This window comes from Protomyctophum bolini (genome assembly GCF_963924005.1).
Source record: "Protomyctophum bolini genome assembly, chromosome: 6".
NCBI classification, from domain to species: Eukaryota; Metazoa; Chordata; class Actinopteri; order Myctophiformes; family Myctophidae; genus Protomyctophum; species Protomyctophum bolini.
Genome location: NC_137867.1, coordinates 50562310 through 50584685, shown reverse-complemented (window position 1 = coordinate 50584685; position 22376 = coordinate 50562310). Strand labels below are relative to the sequence as shown.

General features: G+C 42.0%; 1 protein-coding gene across 1 annotated transcript; it reads right to left on the bottom strand.

The window, feature by feature from the left end:
• Positions 1–868: 868 nt before the first annotated feature.
• Positions 869–21770, bottom strand: naif1 (nuclear apoptosis inducing factor 1). The gene is made up of 8 exons (XM_080766370.1): positions 21594–21770; positions 9245–9358; positions 5930–6221; positions 5652–5702; positions 4970–5136; positions 4352–4486; positions 3543–3653; positions 869–1739 (listed from the first exon to the last, which is right to left on the bottom strand). Exons 1-8 carry the CDS (start codon positions 21639–21641, stop codon positions 1509–1511), a joined length of 1149 nt encoding a protein of 382 aa, XP_080622496.1. The 5' UTR covers positions 21642–21770; the 3' UTR covers positions 869–1508.
• Positions 21771–22376: the final 606 nt, after the last annotated feature.

Genomic DNA, 22376 nt, shown 5'->3' with positions numbered 1-22376 from the left:
CACTGTGAAATATAATGAAATGTACCCATTCTACACATTGTGAAATATAATGAAATGTACCCATTCTACACACTGTGAAATATAATGAAATGTACCCATTCTACACATTGTGAAATATAATGAAATGTACCCATTCTACATACTGTGAAATATAATGAAATGTACCCATTCTACATACTGTGAAATATAATGAAATGTACCCATTCTACACACTGTGAAATATAATGAAATGTACCCATTCTACACATTGTGAAATATAATGAAATGTACCCATTCTACATACTGTGAAATATAATGAAATGTACCCATTCTACATACTGTGAAATATAATTAAATGTACCCATTCTACATACTGTGAAATATAATGAAATGTACCCATTCTACATACTGTGAAATATAATTAAATGTACCCATTCTACACACTGTGAAATATAATGAAATGTACCCATTCTACACACTGTGAAATATAATGAAATGTACCCATTCTACATACTGTGAAATATAATGAAATGTACCCATTCTGCATACTGTGAAATATAATGAAATGTACCCATTCTACATACTGTGAAATATAATGAAATGTACCCATTCCACATACTGTGAAATACAATGAAATCTACCCATTCTACATACTGTGAAATACAATGAAATCTACCCTTTCTACATACTGTGAAATATAATGAAATCTACCCATTCTACATACTGTGAAATACAATGAAATCTACCCATTCTACATACTGTGAAATAAAATGTCCAATCAATCAAAAAATATATCACCAATAAATCAATCCGACTTCCAAAAGAAAATTAAACTTTAAACGAAATGAAAACATGAAACATGAAACACATACAATGACCTTTATTTAATTTAACTTCAGCCCTAAACACTTTTAGAACAAATAATTGCCGATCTACAGGTTCAGCCCTCCTATGAGACACAGACTGGTTTCTGAACCGCCCACAGCCCTCCTATGAGACACAGACTGGTTTCTGAACCACCAACAGCCCTCCTTCCTCCTATGAGACACAGACTGGTTTCTGAACTGCCCACAGCCCTCCTATGAGACACAGACTGGTTTCTGAACCGCCCACAGCCCTCCTATGAGACACAGACTGGTTTCTGAACCGCCCACAGCCCTCCTATGAGACACAGACTGGTTTCTGAACTGCCCACAGCCCTCCTATGAAACACAGACTGGATTCTGAACTGCCCACCACCCTCCTATGAGACACAGACTGGTTTCTGAACTGCATACAGACCGGAGTTAGGTGGTTTCTCCCAGACAACAGAGATATGTAGCAAGGTAAAAATAATGACTGACATGTTGGAGTTATGAGGTTTCTTCTAGACAGCTAACCTTGGTGACGCCAAAACACAGCCGATCTACAAGCCCACAGCGCGTTGTGAGCTTGTACATCGGTGCACAGCTATGTGTATGGATCAAGCGTCAGAAAGCACTCACACACGCACACACACACACACACACACACACACACACACACAGTCTCTATTGTGTCTCCTCCTCTTGCTGTGGAGGGGGCGGGGCAGGGGGCGGGGTTTTGGCTCCAGTCTGCTCCTCGGTTCCCGAGCCGCCGCCTTCGCTAATGGCGATGCAAACGGCGTTGTTGTCGCCGCTCCCCGCTAGCGCCGCCGTACTTCCTGCGCTAGCGCTAACGCTAGCACTAGCGTTAGTGCTAGCGTTAGCCAAGTCGCTGCTGCCTCCACCACTCTGCAGGGACTAGAAGTAATAGTAATACTTCATTAGTTTTAGTTGCGAATGCAGTGAGCACTTACTATGAGACCTAGCAGATCATGTCTGTCCGTGTGTCCGTGTGTCTGTCCCGCTTTTGTGCCCATATATGGAGCTGAGTGATTTGACTCAGCCATAACCATATAAGGAGTCCCCAAAGCAGCTATACGTCCAAATATGGAGTGTGTTGAATCAATCACAAACAAATCACTCAGCTCCATATATGGGCACAAAAGCGGGACAGACAGTTGCGTTCGCTTCCCGTGTTTGCGCGTCTTACTGGTAGTTGTGAACGCAGTGAGCACTTACTATGAGACCTAGCAGATCATGTCTGTCTATCTGTCTGTCTGTCTGTGTGTCCGTGTGTCTGTCCCGCTATCCAAATATGGAGTGTGTTGCATCAGCAATCACTCAGCTCCATATATGGGCACAAAAGGGGCCAGGTCCACTCAGCTCCATATATGGGCACAAAAGGGGCCAGGTCCACATATACAGTAACAGCGGGACAGACACACAGACAGACAGACAGACAGACATGATCTGCAGGGTCTCAGCTGCGTTCGCTTCCTGCGTTTGCGCGTCTTACTGGTAGTAAGGTTAAGGTTATTAGTAGGCTACACTTTATTAGTCCTAGTATTAGTAGTAGTAAACTTTAGTAGTAGTATTAGTACACTATATTTAGGAGTAATATTAGTATTAGTAGTAGTAAACTTTAGTAGTAGTGGTCCATTTAAAAGAGAACATATAATATACAAACATGTAAACCAACCCGATCTATATTGTACCGAATATAAGACTCTTATATTCATCACACCAGTGGTTTTCAACCTTTCATATCAAGGCCCATTATTACCTGTGCAAGCAGAGCGTGCAACGGTGCAAGTAATAGTTTTCGTCCAGTGCTTCGATGCGTATGTCGCCGTTTGATGTGTATGCGCCGTGCCAGTGTATGACTGCTTGTGCTGGATATGGCAGTGGTGTCAGATTACATACATGTACACATAGTGGTGTCAGATTACATACATGTACACACAGGAGCATTACCTTTAATCCTCCCGACACTGAAACATATCGTCATTACGTCACCATCGAAAATCAATTACACTCTGGCATTGGGTCCTTTAATCCACATCTTTATTACGTCATCATTGAGAGCTAGTTATACCAGTTATACCCCGACGTCATTATGCTGCTACGATACATATGCATCCAATGGGGCATACGCAAAGTAACCACAGTATACCGCTAATCAATTTACACATTACATCATACATATAGAGGCATTTCCTTTCATCCACCCGACACTGATCGACATATATACATCACCATCGAAAGCCGTCACTCATCCGTATTAAAATTACAACATTACGTTACTACTTTTTTACCTCCAAAAACTAGGTACGTAGCAAATAGCTAAACCTAATAATTAAATATTTCAAACGTTGTTTCACAGAGAAGCTGAGATTTGACAGTTTGTGTCTGTCTCTGCTCGCGCACTAGTAGGCCATTTATGGCCTACTTGTGTGCAAAAAGCAAGTTGGCACTCCACACAGTGCAGTTCTAGTTTATTCTGCATTTGAGCCACGGACCACCATTTGATTACATTTAGCCTCTCTGAGTCTGAGAGGATAAATGTCATCAGATGGTGTTCCGTGGCTCAAATGCTGAATCAATATATAATGGACCTTGATGTAAACAGGGTTGAAAACCACAGGTCTAAGCAAAATAGACCAAGGCCACAGCATGTGCAGTATGGACGGGTGGACCTACAGTATGGACGGGTGGACCTACCTTGCGCAGGTCTTTAAGCGCAGGTCGCAGCATCTGCACCAGCGCTAGCAGCGCCGCCTGCGTTCCCTCCAGCGCCTGCGCCTGGCGCTCCTGCGCATACGCCTGCGCCTCCTAGTGGTGAGGAGGAGGACGTTCAAGTGGGTCAGACAAACGTTTTAAAGGACCACTTCACAACTTTTTTCAACCATTCTTCATAAAATTGGTCCTCACTAATGTTCATGATAAAATAACACAATTCCTGAACTGCCCACAGCCCTCCTATGAGACACAGACTGTTTTCTGAACCGCTCACAGCCCTCCTATGAGACACAGACTGGTTTCTGAACTGCCCACAGCCCTCCTATGAGACACAGACTGGTTTCTGAACTGCCCACAGCCCTCCTATGAGACACAGACTGGTTTCTGAACCGCCCACAGCCCTCTGATGAGACACAGACTGGTTTCTGAACCGCCCACAGCCCTCTGATGAGACACAGACTGGTTTCTGAACTGCCCACAGCCCTACTATGAGACACAGACTGGTTTCTGAACCGCCCACAGCCCTCCTATGAGACACAGACTGGTTTCTGAACTGCCCACAGCCCTCCTATGAGACACAGACTGGTTTCTGAACCGCCCACAGCCCTCCTATGAGACACAGACTGGTTTCTGAACCGCCCACAGCCCTCCTATGAGACACAGACTGGTTTCTGAACTGCCCACAGCCCTCCTATGAGACACAGACTGGTTTCTGAACTGTCCACAGCCCTCCTATGAGACACAGACTGGTTTCTGAACTGCCCACAGCCCTCCAGGACGGGCAGACCTACCTGTGAGCGCCGCATGGCTTGTAGCATCTCGTTCTGGCCCTCCAGGTGCACGGCGATCTGACGCACGTGCACGTTGGTGACACGCTGCTCCTGCAGGAGGCGCGCCGAGTTGAGGGCGATGCGACTCTTCAGCTCCTGGTGGAGGGAGGAGGTATTACGCTTTGTTATTATTTACTATATTATATTTATGGGGGATACGTTATATTATCTGTACATTTCAAACAGATCTCAAAGTGCTTCAAACAGATCTCACAGTGATTCAAACAGATCTCAAAGTGCTTCAAACTGATCTCAAAGTGATTCAAACAGATCTCAAAGTGATTCCAACAGATCTCAAAGTGATTCAAACAGATCTCAAAGTGATTTAAACAGATCTCAAAGTGCTACATTGGAAGAAAGCAAACATTTAAAAATATTTATTTGAACACACCAGCCGCCAGGATTAATTAACACATTCACTGTAATTCACGCCAGGAATTCCCCCTGTTCAACCCTTATTTTGAAGAGCCAGAACGCGCGACCGGATGTTACAAATGTAACTACTTACAACTGTGTGTGTTTACACATTCACGTTGGGCGGCGAGGAAGCCTGATCGGGCCTCATCAGTGACATCATACCTGGGGCTTGGCATGGCTCTGGTTGGGCAGAGGGGGGGGCGAGCCGGCCGACGCCCCGCCCCCCAACATGTCCACGGTGGGCGTGGCCTCCACAACGGGGTCTCCTCCCACTGTGGTGGTGCAGTACTCCACCACGCCCGGAACCTCCTCCAGGTACGCCTCTGTGTCTGAAACAACAATATCATCTATATAAACAGTCAGGGAGACGGGGGAGGAGTCAGGGAGATAGGGGAGGAGCCAGGTATATGGGGAGGAGTCAGGGAGATGGGGGAGGAGTCAGGGAGATGGGGAAGAGTCAGGGATATGGGGAGGGGTCAGGGAGATGGGGGAGGAGTCAGTGAGATGGGGGAGGAGTCAGTGAGATGGGGAGGAGTCAGGGAGGTGGGGAGGAGTCAGGGAGATGGGGGAGGAGTCCGATAGATGGGGAGGAGTCAGGGAGATGGGGGAGGGGTCCGGGAAATGGGAGAGGGGTTGGGAGGATGGGGGAGCAGTCAGGGAGATGTGGGAGGGGTCAGGGAGATGGGGGAGGAGTCAGGGAGATGGGAGAGGGGTTACATTTTAACAAAAAGGCCTACTGTACACTTTGTAAAAAGTTCTTCCTCCTTAAATAATAATAATAATAATATTAAATCATAGCGCTGCATCTTTAAATAATCATTGATGTGGTTTGGATTCTGCTTACCGTTGAGTTGTTTGGCTTCATCACACACTGAGACCTGTCCTGTTGGCAGAGCTGAGGAACACATTAGACACAATAAATACACTGAGACCTGTCCTGTTGGCAGAGCTGAGGAACACATTAGACACAATAAAGGGTTGTGTTGGCATACCCTGGGTGAGGTTAGGGTTAGGGTTGTGTTGGCGTACCCTGGGTGAGGTTAGGGTTGTGTTGGCGTACCCTGGGTGAGGTTAGGGTTGTGTTGGCGTACCCTGGGTGAGGTTAGGGTTGTGTTGGCGTACCCTGGGTGAGCGTGACGGTGGCAACGGGCAGCCCGTGGTGCATGGCGTCGTGGTCGTGGTCGTGGATGGCGTCGGCGGGCAGGCTGATGATGGTCGCCTCCCCCAGCAGGTTGCAGATCCGCTGCTGCATGGCCGTCAGGATGACAGGCACGGCGGGGGGCGCGTTGGCCCCGCCCCCTCCCTCCATGGCGGCGCGCGCCTGTGCCACCTTGCGGCGAACCTCCGTCTTCATGTCCGACCACTTCTTCTTCACCTCGGCCAGCTCGCGAGGACACGTGGTGACCGCGTTGACCTGTAGGGACGGGGGCCTATGATTGGTTAATGAGTTGACCTGCAGGGAGGGGCCTATGATTGGTTAATGAGTTGACCTGCAGGGAGGGGCCTATGATTGGTTAATGAGTTGACCTGCAGGGAGGGGCCAACGGGGGCGCATACTTGGATTGGTCTTAATTTAACTTAATTTTATATAACAATTATTAAACAGCGCCTGAAACAGGCATTACCTCTCAATAAAATATAATCCAAAGCCTCTGTCAATTGTAAACGATGAATTAACTCTTAAATCAATCAATCAAGCCTGATTCCCTCTAGAGTCTAGCCTCTATTCTATCATGGAACTAAAAACTAAAAAGAACGAAATAATGGTAGGCCTAAAAGTAACAGTTTGGCTACCATTCAAAACAGCAGACGCTGTCAAGTGGGCAGATATATGGCATGCATGGAACGCATGGCATGCATGGCTCGCATGGCATGCATGCACGCATGGCATGCATGGCATGCATAATATTGCATGCATGTATCATCAGTGCAATATTATAGTTATAATATATCAGTGCAGAAAATATTAACAGAGGCATTACTTCTCTTCTCTTAACATAAATAAATATTAACAGAGGCATTACTTCTCTTCTCTTAACATAAATAAATATTAACAGAGGCATTACTTCTCTTCTCTTAACATAAATAAATATTAACAGAGGCATTACTTCTCTTCTCTTAACATAACTAAATATTAACAGAGGCATTACTTCTCTTCTCTTAACATAAATAAATATTAACAGAGGCATTACTTCTCTTCTCTTAACCTAAATAAATATTAACAGAGGCATTACTTCTCTTCTCTTAACATAACTAAATATTAACAGAGGCATTACTTCTCTTCTCTTAACCTAAATAAATATTAACAGAGGCATTACTTCTCTTCTCTTAACATAACTAAATATTAACAGAGGCATTACTTCTCTTCTCTTAACATAAATAAATATTAACAGAGGCATTACTTCTCTTCTCTTAACCTAAATAAATATTAACAGAGGCATTACTTCTCTTCTCTTAACCTAAATAAATATTAACAGAGGCATTACTTCTCTTCTCTTAACATAAATAAATATTAACAGAGGCATTACTTCTCTTCTCTTAACATAAATAAATATTAACAGAGGCATTACTTCTCTTCTCTTAACATAAATAAATATTAACAGAGGCATTACTTCTCTTCTCTTAACATAACTAAATATTAACAGAGGCATTACTTCTCTTCTCTTAACATAAATAAATATTAACAGAGGCATTACTTCTCTTCTCTTAACATAACTAAATATTAACAGAGGCATTACTTCTCTTCTCTTAACATAACTAAATATTAACAGAGGCATTACTTCTCTTCTCTTAACCTAAATAAATATTAACAGAGGCATTACTTCTCTTCTCTTAACATAAATAAATATTAACAGAGGCATTACTTCTCTTCTCTTAACATAAATAAATATTAACAGAGGCATTACTTCTCTTCTCTTAACATAACTAAATATTAACAGAGGCATTACTTCTCTTCTCTTAACCTAAATAAATATTAACAGAGGCATTACTTCTCTTCTCTTAACATAAATAAATATTAACAGAGGCATTACTTCTCTTCTCTTAACCTAAATAAATATTAACAGAGGCATTACTTCTCTTCTCTTAACCTAAATAAATATTAACAGAGGCATTACTTCTCTTCTCTTAACATAAATAAATATTAACAGAGGCATTACTTCTCTTCTCTTAACCTAAATAAATATTAACAGAGGCATTACTTCTCTTCTCTTAACATAAATAAATATTAACAGAGGCATTACTTCTCTTCTCTTAACGTAACTAAATATTAACAGAGGCATTACTTCTCTTCTCTTAACATAAATAAATATTAACAGAGGCATTACTTCTCTTCTCTTAACCTAAATAAATATTAACAGAGGCATTACTTCTCTTCTCTTAACATAACTAAATATTAACAGAGGCATTACTTCTCTTCTCTTAACCTAAATAAATATTAACAGAGGCATTACTTCTCTTCTCTTAACATAAATAAATATTAACAGAGGCATTACTTCTCTTCTCTGTGCTGTGCCATGACGACTCTACTCACTGCTGTTTTAATCCGACTTCTATTGTGTGCCTAAAAGACCAACATGTCTAGATTCTAACCCTAACCCTAAAAGACCAACGTGTCTACATTCATACTCCTATTTAGAGCCCAATAAAAGTCGGTTCGGCTCTGTAGTGCCTACAATGTGACGTCATTTGAGGTTTAAGGTGCCAACTCTTTCCACCACAACAGTGGTCCGGAACGCGCTTTGGATTTGTTTCTTACAAAGCAGTCCACTTTTCCTCGGTCATCTTTGCATAACGTAAATTTCCAAATAACAGCCCTTACTCAAATAGTTGTCCACTATTATATATACAGCATGTTGAGTTTAGAGATCCCCTCATTTCTGAACGCCTCTCAACGTGGCCGCACCAGCTCACAACAGGCAACACCAGTTCTTACCAGTTACACTCTCTCAATTAGGGATTTTCCCAGCGGTTAATTCACTCTCGTGTACAACCTATATTCAAATACGGTATTTTTAACTGCAACCACACTTTTGATTTTTTTTTTCCTGGGACTGCAGCTGCACTTGTTCAGTTGACTTCCTTGTTGTTAACATGAGGGGGGGAGAGGAGGCGCTACCAGGCGCTGCGAGGCGCAAGCATGGCTGGCGGACCAAAGGGCCGCTTTAAAAAAATTAGTCGATTTGTTATTTCAAGATCGATTCCCGTGCTTATCGAAAGAACGTCGATTAATCGATTTTTTTTAGGTCAGCCCTAGGGTGTGTGTGTGTGTGTGTGCGTGTGCGTGTGTGTGCGTGTGCACGTGCGTGTGCGTGTGTGTGTGTGTGTGTGTGTGAGTGTGTGTGTGTGCACGTGCGTGTGCGTGTGTGTGTGTGTGTGTGTGAGTGTGTGTGTGCGTGCACGTGTGTGTGTGTGTGTGTGTGTGTGTGTGTGTGTGACCTTGCGCAGGATGTCCAGCCAGGCGCCGTTCTTCGCCAGGTGGGTGACCCCGGCGTTGAAATGGTTAACCAAAGCGTGCTTGTGTCTCTCTATCTCCTCCACGATGATCTCCACCTGGCGGTGAAAGAGTTAAATGTTGTTAAACAGATTTAATGTTTACATTTAATGTAATCACAAAAAGCACTATTACATCATCATCCACATACACACATATAATATTGTGCCTATAGGTCTTGTGTCATCACTATGACATCATCAGGGATATTAAGCCTGTATACCATATATGGTCACACCGTCACACATTGTAAGGATCAACATTATGGAATGTCAGAACCTGTCCATTTAAACTCTAGACGGGCCTGTTGACTGATACCTGTCCATTTAAACTCTAGACGGGCCTGTTGACTGATACCTGTCCATTTAAACTCTAGACGGGGCCTGTTGACTGATACCTGTCCATTTAAACTCTAGACGGGCCTGTTGACTGATACCTGTCCATTTAAACTCTAGACGGGCCTGTTGACTGATACCTGTCCATTTAAACTCTAGACGGGCCTGTTGACTGATACCTGTCCATTTAAACTCTAGACGGGCCTGTTGACTGATACCTGTCCATTTAAACTCTAGACGGGCCTGTTGACTGATACCTGTCCATTTATTTTAAACTCTAGACGGGCCTGTTGACTGATACCTGTCCATTTAAACTCTAGACGGGCCTGTTGACTGATACCTGTCCATTTAAACTCTAGGCCCCAAAGTTATTAGTGCAGCCGTGCCCGGGTTCTCAACAGGCCCGAAAATTAAGGCCCGGCCCTACCTGGGCCCTCATCAAACTCTGTACACTCAAGAGAATGTCCCCGCTGCCACCCTTAGATCTCCATATATGGAGCTGACCTGTTCTTACATTCCATATGTTGATCTGAACTCATCAATTGGCCAGTGCTTCTCGCCCTCAGGCGTCTTACTGGTATTATTAAACTGGCTTAATGTTCAGGAAGTCAGTCCGTTGCTCTCCCCAGGTTGTCTCTAGAGGTCAGTTCGTTGCTCTCCCCAGGTTGTCTCTAGAGGTCAGTTCGTTGCTCTCCCCAGGTTGTCTCTAGAGGTCAGTTCGTTGCTCTCCCCAGGTTGTCTCTATAGGTCAGTTCGTTGCTCTCCCCAGGTTGTCTCTAGAGGTCAGTTCGTTGCTCTCCCCAGGTTGTCTCTAGAGGTCAGTTCGTTGCTCTCCCCAGGTTGTCTCACAATTATTTCAGAATTGTCTAATCACAATAATTTGAGTTAATCACAATTATTTTTTGCATAATCGTCAATTGGATTACAATTATATTATAAATATTTCATTACAATTATATTATAAATATTGGATTACAATTATATTATTATAAATATTGGATTACAAATATTATTATCAATATTGGATTACAATTATTATTATAAATATTGGATTACAATTTCAAAACGATAAAAAAAACGGAAATAGTTGATCTGCTATTTTTTAATTATTAAAAAAAGATTTTTTTTTACAAATGATTAAATTATTTTTTGTATATTTAAGACATGTATCATTATCTGCCCTGGAGTACAGTAGTCATGTATCATATCTGCCCTAAGGTACAGTAGTCATGTATCATATCTGCCCTAGTGTACAGTAGTCATGTATCATATCTGCCCTAGTGTACAGTAGTCATGTATCATATCTGCCCTAGTGTACAGTAGTCATGTATCATATCTGCCCTGGTGTACAGTAGTCATGTATCATATCTGCCCTAGTGTACAGTAGTCATGTATCATATCTGCCCTGGTGTACAGTAGTCATGTATCATATCTGCCCTAGTGTACAGTAGTCATGTATCATATCTGCCCTAAGGTACAGTAGTCATGTATCATATCTGCCCTAGTGTACAGTAGTCATGTATCATATCTGCCCTAGTGTACAGTAGTCATGTATCATATCTGCCCTAGTGTACAGTAGTCATGTATCATATCTGCCCTGGTGTACAGTAGTCATGTATCATATCTGCCCTAGTGTACAGTAGTCATGTATCATATCTGCCCTAGTGTACAGTAGTCATGTATCATATCTGCCCTAGTGTACAGTAGTCATGTATCATATCTGCCCTAGTGTACAGTAGTCATGTATCATATCTGCCCTGGTGTACAGTAGTCATGTATCATATCTGCCCTAGTGTACAGTAGTCATGTATCATATCTGCCCTAGTGTACAGTAGTCATGTATCATATCTGCCCTGGTGTACAGTAGTCATGTATCATATCTGCCCTAGTGTACAGTAGTCATGTATCATATCTGCCCTAGTATACAGTAGTCATGTATCATATCTGCCCTAAGGTACAGTAGTCATGTATCATATCTGCCCTGGTGTACAGTAGTCATGTATCATATCTGCCCTAGTGTACAGTAGTCATGTATCATATCTGCCCTGGTGTACAGTAGTCATGTATCATATCTGCCCTGGTGTACAGTAGTCATGTATCATATCTGCCCTAGTGTACAGTAGTCATGTATCATATCTGCCCTAGTGTACAGTAGTCATGTATCATATCTGCCCTAGTGTACAGTAGTCATGTATCATATCTGCCCTGGTGTACAGTAGTCATGTATCATATCTGCCCTAGTGTACAGTAGTCATGTATCATATCTGCCCTAGTGTACAGTAGTCATGTATCATATCTGCCCTAGTGTACAGTAGTCATGTATCATATCTGCCCTGGTGTACAGTAGTCATGTATCATATCTGCCCTAAGGTACAGTAGTCATGTATCATATCTGCCCTGGTGTACAGTAGTCATGTATCATATCTGCCCTAGTGTACAGTAGTCATGTATCATATCTGCCCTGGTGTACAGTAGTCATGTATCATATCTGCCCTAAGGTACAGTAGTCATGTATCATATCTGCCCTAGTGTACAGTAGTCATGTATCATATCTGCCCTAGTGTACAGTAGTCATGTATCATATCTGCCCTGGTGTACAGTAGTCATGTATCATATCTGCCCTAGTGTACAGTAGTCATGTATCATATCTGCCCTAGTGTACAGTAGTCATGTATCATATCTGCCCTAGTGTACAGTAGTCATGTATCATATCTGCCCTGGTGTACAGTAGTCATGTATCATATCTGCCCTGGTGTACAGTAGTCATGTATCATATCTGCCCTAGTGTACAGTAGTCATGTATCATATCTGCCCTGGTGTACAGTAGTCATGTATCATATCTGCCCTGGTGTACAGTAGTCATGTATCATATCTGCCCTAGTGTACAGTAGTCATGTATCATATCTGCCCTAGTGTACAGTAGTCATGTATCATATCTGCCCTAGTGTACAGTAGTCATGTATCATATCTGCCCTGGTGTACAGTAGTCATGTATCATATCTGCCCTAGTGTACAGTAGTCATGTATCATATCTGCCCTAGTGTACAGTAGTCATGTATCATATCTGCCCTAGTGTACAGTAGTCATGTATCATATCTGCCCTGGTGTACAGTAGTCATGTATCATATCTGCCCTAGTGTACAGTAGTCATGTATCATATCTGCCCTAGTGTACAGTAGTCATGTATCATATCTGCCCTGGTGTACAGTAGTCATGTATCATATCTGCCCTAGTGTACAGTAGTCATGTATCATATCTGCCCTAGTGTACAGTAGTCATGTATCATATCTGCCCTAGTGTACAGTAGTCATGTATCATATCTGCCCTAAGGTACAGTAGTCATGTATCATATCTGCCCTAGTGTACAGTAGTCATGTATCATATCTGCCCTAGTGTACAGTAGTCATGTATCATATCTGCCCTAGTGTACAGTAGTCATGTATCATATCTGCCCTAGTGTACAGTAGTCATGTATCATATCTGCCCTGGTGTACAGTAGTCATGTATCATATCTGCCCTGGTGTACAGTAGTCATGTATCATATCTGCCCTAGTGTACAGTAGTCATGTATCATATCTGCCCTAGTGTACAGTAGTCATGTATCATATCTGCCCTAGTGTACAGTAGTCATGTATCATATCTGCCCTAGTGTACAGTAGTCATGTATCATATCTGCCCTAGTGTACAGTAGTCATGTATCATATCTGCCCTAGTGTACAGTAGTCATGTATCATATCTGCCCTAGTGTACAGTAGTCATGTATCATATCTGCCCTAGTGTACAGTAGTCATGTATCATATCTGCCCTAGTGTACAGTAGTCATGTATCATATCTGCCCTAGTGTACAGTAGTCATGTATCATATCTGCCCTAGTGTACAGTAGTCATGTATCATATCTGCCCTGGTGTACAGTAGTCATGTATCATATCTGCCCTGGTGTACAGTAGTCATGTATCATATCTGCCCTAGTGTACAGTAGTCATGTATCATATCTGCCCTAGTGTACAGTAGTCATGTATCATATCTGCCCTAGTGTACAGTAGTCATGTATCATATCTGCCCTAAGGTACAGTAGTCATGTATCATATCTGCCCTAGTGTACAGTAGTCATGTATCATATCTGCCCTAGTGTACAGTAGTCATGTATCATATCTGCCCTAAGGTACAGTAGTCATGTATCATATCTGCCCTAAGGTACAGTAGTCATGTATCATATCTGCCCTAGTGTACAGTAGTCATGTATCATATCTGCCCTAGTGTACAGTAGTCATGTATCATATCTGCCCTAGTGTACAGTAGTCATGTATCATATCTGCCCTGGTGTACAGTAGTCATGTATCATATCTGCCCTAGTGTACAGTAGTCATGTATCATATCTGCCCTAAGGTACAGTAGTCATGTATCATATCTGCCCTAGTGTACAGTAGTCATGTATCATATCTGCCCTAAGGTACAGTAGTCATGTATCATATCTGCCCTAGTGTACAGTAGTCATGTATCATATCTGCCCTAGTGTACAGTAGTCATGTATCATATCTGCCCTGGTGTACAGTAGTCATGTATCATATCTGCCCTAGTGTACAGTAGTCATGTATCATATCTGCCCTAAGGTACAGTAGTCATGTATCATATCTGCCCTAGTGTACAGTAGTCATGTATCATATCTGCCCTGGTGTACAGTAGTCATGTATCATATCTGCCCTAAGGTACAGTAGTCATGTATCATATCTGCCCTAGTGTACAGTAGTCATGTATCATATCTGCCCTAGTGTACAGTAGTCATGTATCATATCTGCCCTGGTGTACAGTAGTCATGTATCATATCTGCCCTAGTGTACAGTAGTCATGTATCATATCTGCCCTAGTGTACAGTAGTCATGTATCATATCTGCCCTAGTGTACAGTAGTCATGTATCATATCTGCCCTAAGGTACAGTAGTCATGTATCATATCTGCCCTAGTGTACAGTAGTCATGTATCATATCTGCCCTGGTGTACAGTAGTCATGTATCATATCTGCCCTAGTGTACAGTAGTCATGTATCATATCTGCCCTAAGGTACAGTAGTCATGTATCATATCTGCCCTGGTGTACAGTAGTCATGTATCATATCTGCCCTAAGGTACAGTAGTCATGTATCATATCTGCCCTAAGGTACAGTAGTCATGTATCATATCTGCCCTAGTGTACAGTAGTCATGTATCATATCTGCCCTGGTGTACAGTAGTCATGTATCATATCTGCCCTAGTGTACAGTAGTCATGTATCATATCTGCCCTGGTGTACAGTAGTCATGTATCATATCTGCCCTAGTGTACAGTAGTCATGTATCATATCTGCCCTAGTGTACAGTAGTCATGTATCATATCTGCCCTAGTGTACAGTAGTCATGTATCATATCTGCCCTGGTGTACAGTAGTCATGTATCATATCTGCCCTAGTGTACAGTAGTCATGTATCATATCTGCCCTGGTGTACAGTAGTCATGTATCATATCTGCCCTAGTGTACAGTAGTCATGTATCATATCTGCCCTAGTGTACAGTAGTCATGTATCATATCTGCCCTGGTGTACAGTAGTCATGTATCATATCTGCCCTAGTGTACAGTAGTCATGTATCATATCTGCCCTAGTGTACAGTAGTCATGTATCATATCTGCCCTAGTGTACAGTAGTCATGTATCATATCTGCCCTAGTGTACAGTAGTCATGTATCATATCTGCCCTGGTGTACAGTAGTCATGTATCATATCTGCCCTAAGGTACAGTAGTCATGTATCATATCTGCCCTAGTGTACAGTAGTCATGTATCATATCTGCCCTAGTGTACAGTAGTCATGTATCATATCTGCCCTAGTGTACAGTAGTCATGTATCATATCTGCCCTAGTGTACAGTAGTCATGTATCATATCTGCCCTAGTGTACAGTAGTCATGTATCATATCTGCCCTAAGGTACAGTAGTCATGTATCATATCTGCCCTAGTGTACAGTAGTCATGTATCATATCTGCCCTAGTGTACAGTAGTCATGTATCATATCTGCCCTGGTGTACAGTAGTCATGTATCATATCTGCCCTAGTGTACAGTAGTCATGTATCATATCTGCCCTAAGGTACAGTAGTCATGTATCATATCTGCCCTAAGGTACAGTAGTCATGTATCATATCTGCCCTAGTGTACAGTAGTCATGTATCATATCTGCCCTAAGGTACAGTAGTCATGTATCATATCTGCCCTAGTGTACAGTAGTCATGTATCATATCTGCCCTAAGGTACAGTAGTCATGTATCATATCTGCCCTAGTGTACAGTAGTCATGTATCATATCTGCCCTAGTGTACAGTAGTCATGTATCATATCTGCCCTAAGGTACAGTAGTCATGTATCATATCTGCCCTAGTGTACAGTAGTCATGTATCATATCTGCCCTAGTGTACAGTAGTCATGTATCATATCTGCCCTAAGGTACAGTAGTCATGTATCATATCTGCCCTGGTGTACAGTAGTCATGTATCATATCTGCCCTAGTGTACAGTAGTCATGTATCATATCTGCCCTAGTGTACAGTAGTCATGTATCATATCTGCCCTGGTGTACAGTAGTCATGTATCATATCTGCCCTGGTGTACAGTAGTCATTTATCATATCTGCCCTGGTGTACAGTAGTCATGTATCATATCTGCCCTAAGGTACAGTAGTCATGTATCATATCTGCCCTAAGGTACAGTAGTCATGTATCATATCTGCCCTAAGGTACAGTAGTCATGTATCATATCTGCCCTAGTGTACAGTAGTCATGTATCATATCTGCCCTGGAGTACAGTAGTCATGTATCATATCTGCCCTGGTGTACAGTAGTCATGTATCATATCTGCCCTAGTGTACAGTAGTCATGTATCATATCTGCCCTGGTGTACAGTAGTCATGTATCATATCTGCCCTGGTGTACAGTAGTAATGTATCATATCTGCCCTAGTGTACAGTAGTCATGTATCATATCTGCCCTAGTGTACAGTAGTCATGTATCATATCTGCCCTAGTGTACAGTAGTCATGTATCATATCTGCCCTGGTGTACAGTAGTCATGTATCATATCTGCCCTAGTGTACAGTAGTCATGTATCATATCTGCCCTGGTGTACAGTAGTCATGTATCATATCTGCCCTAGTGTACAGTAGTCATGTATCATATCTGCCCTAAGGTACAGTAGTCATGTATCATATCTGCCCTGGTGTACAGTAGTCATGTATCATATCTGCCCTAGTGTACAGTAGTCATGTATCATATCTGCCCTAGTGTACAGTAGTCATGTATCATATCTGCCCTGGTGTACAGTAGTCATGTATCATATCTGCCCTAGTGTACAGTAGTCATGTATCATATCTGCCCTGGTGTACAGTAGTCATGTATCATATCTGCCCTAGTGTACAGTAGTCATGTATCATATCTGCCCTAGTGTACAGTAGTCATGTATCATATCTGCCCTGGTGTACAGTAGTCATGTATCATATCTGCCCTAGTGTACAGTAGTCATGTATCATATCTGCCCTGGAGTACAGTAGTCATGTATCATATCTGCCCTAGTGTACAGTAGTCATGTATCATATCTGCCCTAGTGTACAGTAGTCATGTATCATATCTGCCCTAGTGTACAGTAGTCATGTATCATATCTGCCCTAGTGTACAGTAGTCATGTATCATATCTGCCCTGGTGTACAGTAGTCATGTATCATATCTGCCCTAGTGTACAGTAGTCATGTATCATATCTGCCCTAAGGTACAGTAGTCATGTATCATATCTGCCCTAGTGTACAGTAGTCATGTATCATATCTGCCCTGGAGTACAGTAGTCATGTATCATATCTGCCCTAGTGTACAGTAGTCATGTATCATATCTGCCCTAGTGTACAGTAGTCATGTATCATATCTGCCCTAGTGTACAGTAGTCATGTATCATATCTGCCCTAGTGTACAGTAGTCATGTATCATATCTGCCCTAGTGTACAGTAGTCATGTATCATATCTGCCCTAAGGTACAGTAGTCATGTATCATATCTGCCCTGGTGTACAGTAGTCATGTATCATATCTGCCCTAGTGTACAGTAGTCATGTATCATATCTGCCCTAAGGTACAGTAGTCATGTATCATATCTGCCCTGGTGTACAGTAGTCATGTATCATATCTGCCCTAGTGTACAGTAGTCATGTATCATATCTGCCCTAGTGTACAGTAGTCATGTATCATATCTGCCCTGGAGTACAGTAGTCATGTATCATATCTGCCCTAGTGTACAGTAGTCATGTATCATATCTGCCCTAGTGTACAGTAGTCATGTATCATATCTGCCCTAGTGTACAGTAGTCATGTATCATATCTGCCCTAGTGTACAGTAGTCATGTATCATATCTGCCCTAGTGTACAGTAGTCATGTATCATATCTGCCCTAAGGTACAGTAGTCATGTATCATATCTGCCCTGGTGTACAGTAGTCATGTATCATATCTGCCCTAGTGTACAGTAGTCATGTATCATATCTGCCCTAAGGTACAGTAGTCATGTATCATATCTGCCCTGGTGTACAGTAGTCATGTATCATATCTGCCCTAGTGTACAGTAGTCATGTATCATATCTGCCCTAGTGTACAGTAGTCATGTATCATATCTGCCCTAAGGTACAGTAGTCATGTATCATATCTGCCCTAAGGTACAGTAGTCATGTATCATATCTGCCCTAAGGTACAGTAGTCATGTATCATATCTGCCCTAGTGTACAGTAGTCATGTATCATATCTGCCCTAGTGTACAGTAGTCATGTATCATATCTGCCCTGGTGTACAGTAGTCATGTATCATATCTGCCCTAGTGTACAGTAGTCATGTATCATATCTGCCCTAGTGTACAGTAGTCATGTATCATATCTGCCCTAGTGTACAGTAGTCATGTATCATATCTGCCCTAAGGTACAGTAGTCATGTATCATATCTGCCCTAGTGTACAGTAGTCATGTATCATATCTGCCCTAAGGTACAGTAGTCATGTATCATATCTGCCCTAGTGTACAGTAGTCATGTATCATATCTGCCCTAGTGTACAGTAGTCATGTATCATATCTGCCCTAGTGTACAGTAGTCATGTATCATATCTGCCCTAGTGTACAGTAGTCATGTATCATATCTGCCCTGGTGTACAGTAGTCATGTATCATATCTGCCCTGGTGTACAGTAGTCATTTATCATATCTGCCCTGGTGTACAGTAGTCATGTATCATATCTGCCCTAAGGTACAGTAGTCATGTATCATATCTGCCCTAAGGTACAGTAGTCATGTATCATATCTGCCCTAAGGTACAGTAGTCATGTATCATATCTGCCCTAGTGTACAGTAGTCATGTATCATATCTGCCCTGGAGTACAGTAGTCATGTATCATATCTGCCCTGGTGTACAGTAGTCATGTATCATATCTGCCCTAAGGTACAGTAGTCATGTATCATATCTGCCCTAAGGTACAGTAGTCATGTATCATATCTGCCCTAAGGTACAGTAGTCATGTATCATATCTGCCCTAAGGTACAGTAGTCATGTATCATATCTGCCCTAGTGTACAGTAGTCATGTATCATATCTGCCCTGGAGTACAGTAGTCATGTATCATATCTGCCCTGGTGTACAGTAGTCATGTATCATATCTGCCCTAGTGTACAGTAGTCATGTATCATATCTGCCCTAGTGTACAGTAGTCATGTATCATATCTGCCCTGGTGTACAGTAGTCATGTATCATATCTGCCCTAGTGTACAGTAGTCATGTATCATATCTGCCCTGGTGTACAGTAGTCATGTATCATATCTGCCCTAGTGTACAGTAGTCATGTATCATATCTGCCCTAGTGTACAGTAGTCATGTATCATATCTGCCCTGGTGTACAGTAGTCATTTATCATATCTGCCCTGGTGTACAGTAGTCATGTATCATATCTGCCCTAGTGTACAGTAGTCATGTATCATATCTGCCCTAGTGTACAGTAGTCATGTATCATATCTGCCCTGGTGTACAGTAGTCATGTATCATATCTGCCCTGGTGTACAGTAGTCATGTATCATATCTGCCCTAGTGTACAGTAGTCATGTATCATATCTGCCCTAGTGTACAGTAGTCATGTATCATATCTGCCCTGGTGTACAGTAGTCATGTATCATATCTGCCCTAAGGTACAGTAGTCATGTATCATATCTGCCCTAGTGTACAGTAGTCATGTATCATATCTGCCCTAGTGTACAGTAGTCATGTATCATATCTGCCCTAGTGTACAGTAGTCATGTATCATATCTGCCCTAAGGTACAGTAGTCATGTATCATATCTGCCCTAGTGTACAGTAGTCATGTATCATATCTGCCCTAGTGTACAGTAGTCATGTATCATATCTGCCCTAAGGTACAGTAGTCATGTATCATATCTGCCCTAAGGTACAGTAGTCATGTATCATATCTGCCCTAGTGTACAGTAGTCATGTATCATATCTGCCCTAGTGTGTACAGTAGTCATGTATCATATCTGCCCTGGTGTACAGTAGTCATGTATCATATCTGCCCTGGTGTACAGTAGTCATGTATCATATCTGCCCTAGTGTACAGTAGTCATGTATCATATCTGCCCTGGTGTACAGTAGTCATGTATCATATCTGCCCTAGTGTACAGTAGTCATGTATCATATCTGCCCTAGTGTACAGTAGTCATGTATCATATCTGCCCTGGAGTGTAGTTTGTTACGAAGCCTTAAAAAGGAAATTAAACACATTTCAACGTTCTGAAGTTCAACATAAAACAAACACACTCAGATCCTTAATCACAACAAGCCAACTTAACGTAACGTTACAGTGTTGTTTTTGTCGAATAAAACCGAGACGAAAAATGTCTGTCGACTATACCCTTTGCCTTTTTCACTGACTAAATGGAAATAAAAAACAAAATAAAAACGAATCTATGATGACTAAAACTATGGCTAAATATAGGCCTACTGACAATTGTTCGACAGATATAAACTAGACTAAAATGTTAGGGAGAGACTAGTGGACAAGAGATCCAGTTTTATGCTAAGTTGCAGGCTCAAATTAGCAGATCTACAAGCTCACAATGCTCACACCCCGATGCGTTGTGAGCATGTAGATCTGCTATATTCAGCATGCAACCAAAATCTGCCATTACAACGATATCAAGGCATGTCAAAACACATTTAAGTCGACTAAATCAACTGTATATTTAAGTCGACTATAGGTGACTAAAATGTGACTAAGACTAAATAAAAAATATTCAAAAGACTATGACTAAAACTAAAATCAAATTTTGCAGTCAAAAACACCACTGGTTCCCAAACTGTTTCATGTCAAGGACCCCCAAATTGACACTAATTAGCCCCACGGACCCCCGTTTGAAAAGATATGCCAGGGACCCCCGTTTGAAAAGATATGCCAGGGACCCCCGTTTGAAAAGATATGCCAGGGACCCCCGTTTGAAAAGATATGCCAGGGACCCCCGTTTGAAAAGATATGCCAGGGACCCCCATTTGAAAAGATATGCCAGGGACCCCCATTTGAAAAGATATGCCAGGGATCCCCATTTGAAAAGATATGCCAGGGATCCCCAATAAGAGAAGATTTTTCAGTGATTCTCAACCCGTTTAATTTCAAGGACCCCCAGTTTGACATGCATTAGTCTACGGACCCCCATTTAATGGCATTTCTATCTCTGGGACCCGTAATTTATATTGTAAAATCAATGTTAATTTAACTCTGAGAGTGATACAAATGGAACGTACACTCTCAGAGTTACAGACCCCTAAGTGTCCATTTAGTTCCAAACTATCATTTAGCTGGGGACCCCCTGGAACTCCCTCAAGGACCCCTGGGGGTCCCCGAACCCTACTTTGGGAACCACTGCATTAGCCATACTATCTCCTCACCTCACGTTCAGAGAAGTTCATCTTCCTCTTCTTAGCCAGCGACGCCATTCTTTACTATTATTATTGTTCCCTAATTACGTTTGTAAAGACATTAATTAATCTTTAGATCGAGTTAAGGAGGAGGAGGGACTGAGGGGGTGAGAGATAATTGTGCGTATTGTTACGCCAAAAGCAGAAAGTAGTATTCCCTTTACGTTGGTCGTAATGTGCGCAACAACAACAACGTAATGGCGGTTCCAGAATCGGCTTCTCTTCTTCTTCCTTCCTAACACCCAGGGGTCGCCAGGTTGGTTGGTTGTTGTGTCAGAAACAAGCAACCGTGTCGTTTATTGTTTAATGTTTATAAGGATCCCCATTAGCTTTTGCCTTGACAAAAGCTAGTCTTCCTGGGGTCCGACACAGACAAACATTTAAGTTTTAACAAAAGGCAATAGCCTACTTACCGGTACAATTGTTTACAAACACTAACTCAAAATAAAACATAGTAAAATAAAATATAAAATAAGAAATAAAAAACATAGGAGAAATAAAAAACAAAGAAAAAATTGGAAAAAATCACTTTCAACACATTATACATTTGAATTATTATTTTCCCAGGGTTACTGCATGCAGTATGGTTTACATAAGGTGTTCTTTTAACGTGTTTTTTGTATTTGTATTGGTTATACACTTTGGTAGTGCATTTCAACCTATTACTGCTATAGATAATAGAAGATTTAAGAATATTTGTTCTTGGTTTAAGTGCCACCAAAACACCCGAACTGGCTTGTTTAGTCATATGGT

Excerpts from the sequence above, each read along its gene's own strand:
- naif1 (XM_080766370.1), bottom strand. The coding sequence starts at position 21,641 with ATGGCGTCGCTGGCTAAGAAGAGGAAGATGAACTTCTCTGAACGTGAG. Across the intron at positions 9,359-21,593 it reads TGAACTTCTCTGAACGTGAG|GTGGAGATCATCGTGGAGGA; the intron begins GTGAGGAGATAG and ends TTTCACCGCCAG. Across the intron at positions 4,487-4,969 it reads AGAGCCATGCCAAGCCCCAG|GAGCTGAAGAGTCGCATCGC; the intron begins GTATGATGTCAC and ends TCCCTCCACCAG.